Raw genomic sequence first — 7,563 nt, forward strand, 5'->3', positions numbered from 1 at the left:
ACTTTCTGTCTGTCCGTCCTTCAGAGGGAGGACCAGAACCTCAGCTCTTGAGCTTCAAATTCCCCATCTCTAAAGTGGGGGGTGGGAGTCGGGGTTGTTCTGGACCACTTGAGGGCCGCAGACCCCAGCTTAAGACCCCCTGCCTTTATCACTTAAGGCCTTGCTACTTTCTGTCTGATTAGTACCCTTTGCTCTTGAGCTACAAATAACCCCTTTGTAAAATGGGGGGTGGGAGTTGGGGTTGGTCTGCATGAACCTTAAGGCCCTTCCAGCTCAATCTTAGGAAACTCGAGTTGGAGTCCACGCCCTGCTTCTGAGGGGTCATGTGGTCTTGGGTAAGTCACTTCCCTGTTGCATCCCTATTCTCTTCTGCTCTGAGGATCCCTCTTCCTTCCTCTGGCCCCACAGGACTGCACCATCTGCATGGAGCGCCTCGCGGCCCCATCAGGTTATAAGGGCCCACAGCCAACGGTCAAGCCCGACCTGGTGGGGAAGCTGTCCAAATGTGGTCACATCTATCACCTGCATTGCCTGGTTGCCATGTACAACAATGGGAACAAGGTATGTGCTGAGGGCGACTGGTCTGGGTGGGCTCGAAGCTTGGGTGGGACCCCTGGGGGCAGCTGAGGTGGGCCATGGGCCGACCAGGTCAGAGCTAAGACTTTCTACCTCGTTCATTTGGGGGAAGCTCCTTTTACAAAGGACATCGAAAAGCAGGCGGATCCAGCGGCGGGTAGCCGGGCTGGCCGAGGGCTTTGACGCCATGTCCCGTGTGGATCCGCTGAAGGGTATTTAGCCTGGGGGAAAGAAGTCTCAGAGTGGGGATGGGAGAGCTGTGTTCCCGGTTTGAGGGGCCATCGTGCAGAAAAGGCATTAGACTCTCTCTATGTGGCCCCAGAGGCAGAAGCAGCAGTGGGAGTGGAAAGGGGAAAACTTGGATCCGCTGTCAGGAAGAACTTTCAATGCTTACAGCAGCCCCAAAGAGCAATGGAGTCCTGAAGAGGGAGGGGATTTCCCCTCACAGGAGAGCTTCAAAGTGCATGGGTCTTATTTGGATATTTTGTAGAGGGGCTTTTTGGTTGAGTGTGAGCCAGACAAGATGGCAGCTGAGATCTCTCATAGCCCGGAGATGTCAGACGAAGGAAAAGTCACTGTGGGCTGAAGGAATTTCTAGGGGCATTGAGAGGGGGGATGCCTCAAACTGAATAAGAGTCAGTGAGCCCTGCTTGGGGGCAGCAGAACTGTTAAGCTGGCCAACTTTGGCCTTAGCAGCGTCTCTTTGGGTTCTTGAACCCTGTTATACCAGCTATGTCTGTCCTCTTCACACCCTAGCACAGTCCTAGGCTCCCAATCAGAACTAAAAAACAGCCTAGTGAGAGCTCACAGCTGCCTAGCACCCTACATCCTCTGCGGGCCTTTTCTTGCAGCAGTGTGTGAGGGTGCAGGGGTGGAAGCAGGTGCAGAGTGAAGGGGTCTCTTTAGGGGCACAGAATGATGGGCAAGGCCGGGGAACTTGAGCTTCAGTCTCTTTTTCCTGATTCAGAAAATGTCAGAGCCGGATGGAACCTTAGATCTGGGAGGAATCTTAGAGTATAGAATTCAGAACTGGAGGAAGGACCTTAGAACATAGAATGTCAGATTTAGGAGGGGTCTTAAAGTATAGAATTCAGAACTGGAGGGGGGTTAGAACTTAGAATTCTACAGCTGGAAAGGCCCTTAGAACATAGAATATCAGATCTAGTAGGAATCTTAAAATATTGAATAGAACTGGGGGAGACAACTTTAGAACTTAGAATTTCAGAATTGGGAAAGATCTTAGCACATAGAATATGAGGTCTAGGAGAAGTCTAAAAGTATAGAATTCAGAACTGGGATGGGGCAACATAAATATAAAACATATATATAAAACATAATTCTAGAGCTAGAAAAGCTCTTAGAATATAGACTGTTCTATGATTTGCAAGTAATCTTAGAATGTAGAGAATAGAATGTCAATGCTGAGTAAAACTTGAGAACAAAGAACTCACATAATTTGAACTCACCTCAGCAGACGTCTAGTGTAATCCATGCACAGAAAGATTATTAAGAACTCCACCGGCAGTCTCCTGGCCTTGTTCGTAGAGCTGGAAGGTTCCTTAGAATAAAGAATATGGAATATCAGAACTGGAAGTGGCATCTGCACCCACAATATTAGAACTAAAAAGGACTTGAGGGTATAAAATATTAGAATTCAGAGGGACCTTAAAGGTACTGGAGTACTACACTGTTAAGGACACAAGCTCAACAAGGGAGAAATGTCCTATCCTGGCTCATGTGGCTGAGCAACGAAATGGCCTCCAGAACCCAGCCGGCTGCTGACCCCTTTCTAGAGTTCTTTCCTTAATCTGGATTATGCTCCCTCTTCAGGAAAAATGGAAGTGGGTGAGGGAGAAGAGGCTGTTCTGAGCTTGAGCTGCCTCTTTTGGTTTTTGGAGATTTTATGTGTCCCCTCATTTCTGTTCCTCCCCTCCTTTACAGGATGGAAGTTTGCAGTGTCCAACCTGCAAAACCATTTATGGTGTCAAGACGGGGACCCAGCCCCCTGGGAAGATGGAGTATCACCTCATCCCCCACTCCCTGCCTGGGCACCCAGATTGTAAAACTATCCGGATAATCTACAATATCCCCCCAGGCATTCAGGTGAGCTGAGAGATCCCCCTCTCCCAGAAGGGCCTTTGCCATTAGGAAGTCTCCACATCCTCCATTGTTACTGGTTTGGGTGCTAATGGGAAAGCTTCTCTTAATTATGACAGCAGCAGAAACACATTTCTCTAGGGCTTCCTTTTCCTCCCACAGAAGGATGTTCCTTACAACCGCCCTAAAAGAGAGGCAGGTCAAATACTCATGATGCCATTTTACAGATAAGGAAGCCAAAACTTGAAGAAGGGAAACCCTCTTACCTAATTTTACATAGTTGGCAAGAGTCAGAGCTGGGATTTGACAAGATGTACCAGTCCGCCACGTGTTTACCAGGCTCAGAGGCTTTTTTCTGATTTCAAATATCCCAGCAGATGTATGGAGGGTCCTTTAGAAAGATGAGCACATAGTTAATTGGCAAAGCTGGGGAACTTGAGCTGCAGTCTCTTTTTAAAAATTCAGAGAATGTCTTATAAGGTGCTTAGAACATGGAATGTCAGATCTGGCAGGGGGCTTAGAACATGGAATGTCAGAGCAAGGTGGAACTTTAGAACATAAAATGTCAGATTTGTCAAGGGGCTTAAATCATAAAATGTTAGAGCTAGGTGGAACCTTAGAACATGGAATGTCAAATCTGGCAGGGGGCTTAGAACATGGAATGTCAGATCTACATAGAATCTTAGACCAGCATGTCAGATCTGGCAGGGAGCTTAGAATATAGAATGTTAGATCTACCTAGAACCTTAGAACAGAATGTCAGATCTGGCAGGGGGCTTAGAACATGGAATGTTAGATCTACATAGAACCTTAGAACAGAATGTCAGATCTGGCAGGGGGCTTAGAACATGGAATGTCAGATCTACATAGAATCTTAGACCAGAATGTCAGATCTGGCAGGGAGCTTAGAATATAGAATGTTAGATCTACCTAGAACCTTAGAACAGAATGTCAGATCTGGCAGGGGGCTTAGAACATGGAATGTTAGATCTACATAAAATCTTAGAACAGAATGTCAGATCTGGCAGGAGTTGCCTCTCCTTGTACTGATGGAGTTGAATGTTGCTTGAACTGAAAATGTCAAAGCCTGGGTTTTCTTTCTATGTTAAATGAAACTTTGAAAACATTTGAAAACTTGGAAAAAACACTTTTTATGTTTTTTTTTTAATTCCCCCAGGGACCAGAACACCCGAATCCTGGGAAGAGCTTCACCGCCCGAGGCTTCCCTCGACATTGTTACCTCCCAGATAGTGAGAAAGGGAGGAAGGTGAGAACTTTTTCCTAGGGTCAAGAAATGTATTTCTAACTCGAAATCCCAAGCTCTGCTTCTTATCAAATGGAGAACAAAGAGGACTGGGGTCATCCCTGATTATTCTCTGCTCAGGAAGCGGTGGCCAGAGTAGGCCTTTGGCCAGAGAGAATGAGTCTCATCCTCCTCCATCTGGATCTGGACAGGGAGTGGCCCCCTCTTTTCTCTGGCACTTCCCAGACCATCTTTTGCTCTAGGAGGACATCCCCATTTCTTCCCTTTCCTTTGGCTGTGTGCTTAGTCTTAAGTGACTTAAACAGACATTTTTAACTTAGGATCTGTGACTCCACAAATTATTTAATTTTTAAAAACTGCATACTGTTATTATCTAATTTATAATATAAATAACAGAATTTAACTATATTTCAATATTATCGGTTTCATTTGAAACCTTATATTTTTAAAAAACATGATTCAGTCCCTAGACTATCAGAAGGATGCAGAACATTTAAAAAAAATTCAAAGAGATCAGGAGAAGATAAACTGACATTTAGAAGAAGAGCAGCCCAAGATCAGGAGTTTGACTCCATCCAACTCGCCGGGTCCCTTCCCCCAACCCAGGACAAGTCCCTTCACTTCCTCAAAAGGTCTCAGTTTCTCCTATCAAATAAGGATAATAATACTTGTCCTCTTTATCTCTCTGGATTGTTGTGAGGATTAAATATAATAATTAATGTGGGAATGATTTGAAAACCATAGCACATTACACTTGGGAGCTGTTATTAACTAAATGAAAAGCAGTGGGTCTGGTTGAGTTGTGGCCAAGTTAATTATGAGAAACCTTATCTCTCCACGTGAGGATGGCTGCACCGGTCAGGACACCCTTAAATTATAAGCCTGTTAAGGATCGTGGCCGTGTTTGATCCTTAAGAATAATAATAATATTACTAATAACAACAACAGCCTACATTTAGAGAGCATTTTACAAAGGGCTTTCACACCCATTGTCTCATTTAATTTTCACAACAGTCCTGGAAGGTAGGTTGTTTGCAGTTTTATTTTTCTTGTACAAAAGCAGATTCTTTCCTATTTTTACAGAGAAGGGGAGCAAGGATTGAGAATTGAAGTGTCTTCATTATAGGAAGGACTCTGATCCAAGGCTTTCAGGTTCTTAGGGCTGCCACATGGATCTAGTTCACAAACAGTTCTAGGGCTACGATGATGAGGGAAGCTCCCTTTGCTGTCTCCCTCATCATCCTGGGGCTAGGACCGTTCTTAAACCAGATGCATGATACAGCCCTACTGGCCGACTCCTTTGTGGAGTCAAAGATGCTTCTCCAGTGGAGAAATGAGCGAATGAATGAATCAGTGAAGGAAAAAAGTATTATTAAATATGTAACATGTTTAATAGGCTCACGATATAAAGAATTAATTCATGCCTTCAAGGAATTGAATTCTATCCCATGTGGAGGAGAACGATAGCCAGGGAAGGGAACTGTGGTCCAGGAAATTACAGGGATATCCAGGGGAGCCACGGTTAATAGCATCCTCTTTCCTGAAGCGATAGACATATTGCTGTACCTAGAGCAAAATGTGCAAAGTCAGGGAGGGGGTTTAAAAGGGAAGGATCCACATTAGTATTAGGGCAGATGGCAAAAAATGGCCTAGCTGAACAGCAGCATTATTTCCTAGATTTACAGCCTGAAGATACTGCTTCGGTTTCAGGTCAGAATAGAATTAGGATGTCAGAGCACTAACCATGCTACTTACTAATTCACTCATTTCCCTTCCTGAGCCTCCATTTTCTAATCTGTAAAATGGAAAGGCTAGATTCAATGATCTCTAATATCCTTTCTAGCTCAGCTATTGTGTTTTAAAGTCCCTCCTGGCTTTTATATTCTAAGATCCCTTCCAAAAATGGGGTAAATTAGATCACATAAGAAGCACAAAAACAGTAAAGGGAAAGAAGGGAGAGGGATGAGCATTGTCTGAAGCTCATTCTCTAAGATCTCTTTCAGCTATAACACTGTTCTTTATTCTCCCCTCCCAGTGCTGAAATTCCATATTCTCAAGTCCTATCCTGCCCTAGTTTTCTACATTATCTGTTCAGAGGCAGCCAGGGGGTGCAGTAGAGAGAGGGCCGGGTCTGGAATCAGGGAGTTCAACTCCAGCCACAGACACTTCCCACTGCGGGACCCCGGCCAATCCCTTAACCTCTCTGCTTCGGTTCCTGAAATGGGAATAATAATAATGGCACCGACCTCTCAAGGGGGTGAAAATCAAGTGAGAAGATATCATTAAGGCATCCAGCGTAGTGCCTGGTACACAGTAGGCATTTAATAAGTGCTTATTCCCTTCGCTAAGATTTCTTTCATTTCTGATTGTGAGTCTACCAAGGAGATATTCTGAGGGGCTTGAGTGGGGGAGGAGAGAAGGCAAGGGTGAGCCTGGACCGTCTCACGATGGCGAGGACCCGAGCTGCCCGCTGGGCTCAGGACGCCTGGCAGTAATGGGCCTGGGTGCTGAGCCCTTCTTCCCTCTGACCCCCTTGCCAGGTGCTGAAGTTGCTGCTGGTAGCCTGGGACCGCCGCCTGATCTTTGCCGTGGGCACCTCCAGCACCACGGGCGAGTCGGACACGGTCATCTGGAACGAAGTGCACCACAAGACCGAGTTCGGCTCCAACCTCACGGGCCACGGCTACCCGGACGCCAACTACCTGGACAACGTGCTGGCGGAGCTGGCGGCCCAGGGCATCGCGGAGGACAGCGCCGGCCTGGAGAAGGACTGAGCCCGGCGGGAAGCGTGATAGGGGCGGGCTGGGTGCCGGCCGGGCGGTGGAGGGAGGAGCCCCTGCTTCTCCTTCCGCCCCTGCAGGTGACGGCCCATGTATAGGCTATGTCATTCATAAACCTCATCAGATACAGGAGGGGACATGGGACAGAGAATCCTACTCACCATGTTCTCCACGAGACTCTGGTCCCGGGGGACGAGGACTCCCCGAGTGGGGAGCTTGGCCGGCTCTCTGGCCAAATGAGGGGTGGCGGTCACTCCACACCCTGGGCCTTGGGAAGCTGGAGGCTCCATCCCCTGGAGCCCCTCCAGGTGTTTACACTCTGCTTCAGGAGCAGAGTTTCAGCTCCCCGTCCTCTTAAGGGAAGGGAGCGAGGCCCTCACTGTGCAGGGTGGGTGGGAGGGAGGGGGTGGAACCGGTTAAATCGCTGTGACATTGAATGCCTTGGCCAACGTGGGGTCGGAATGTTCGCTCTCGATGAGAGGGGGGCTTTTGCCAAAGCCTCTGGGAGCCTCTTCACCTTAACCGGCTCCCTCCAGCTTCTCGAATGAGGCCGTTGCTTCTCTACGGCGGACGACCCCGGGGGCTTCTCCATGAGCCTCCGTCTCATCAACTGGAATTGGGGCTGAGCCTTCTTGCCCAGAGTCGTTCAGGTTTCCACCCAAGACCCTCCATTGTCTTGCCCTTTTCCAGGTCCGTCCCAGCCAGCATCCGAGCTGCGCTCAGGGAAAGAAGGCCTCGGTGCCCTTTTTCCCTCCTGACTCTTGTCAGCCCAGCCAAATAGAGACCTGGTTCCCTTAAGTTCATGTATTCACTGTGAGTTGAGTCCATGCCAGACTCCGTCCCATT

At 47.6% G+C, this 7,563-nt stretch overlaps 1 protein-coding gene across 1 annotated transcript in view; it reads left to right on the top strand.

Annotated features, from left to right (window-relative positions):
* The window catches only part of DTX4 (deltex E3 ubiquitin ligase 4), a 31,371-nt gene extending 24,257 nt beyond the window's left edge, over window positions 1-7,114 (top strand). The window contains exons 6-9 of the mRNA XM_051967198.1: window positions 409-561; window positions 2,518-2,679; window positions 3,851-3,940; window positions 6,478-7,114. Of these exons, the coding sequence (XP_051823158.1) occupies window positions 409-561; window positions 2,518-2,679; window positions 3,851-3,940; window positions 6,478-6,711 (639 nt within the window). The 3' untranslated portion in view covers window positions 6,712-7,114. The remainder of the gene's footprint in view (window positions 1-408; window positions 562-2,517; window positions 2,680-3,850; window positions 3,941-6,477) is intronic.
* Window positions 7,115-7,563: the final 449 nt, after the last annotated feature.

The sequence above is a fragment of the Antechinus flavipes genome, chromosome 6, assembly GCF_016432865.1.
Source record: "Antechinus flavipes isolate AdamAnt ecotype Samford, QLD, Australia chromosome 6, AdamAnt_v2, whole genome shotgun sequence".
Taxonomy (NCBI): Eukaryota; Metazoa; Chordata; class Mammalia; order Dasyuromorphia; family Dasyuridae; genus Antechinus; species Antechinus flavipes.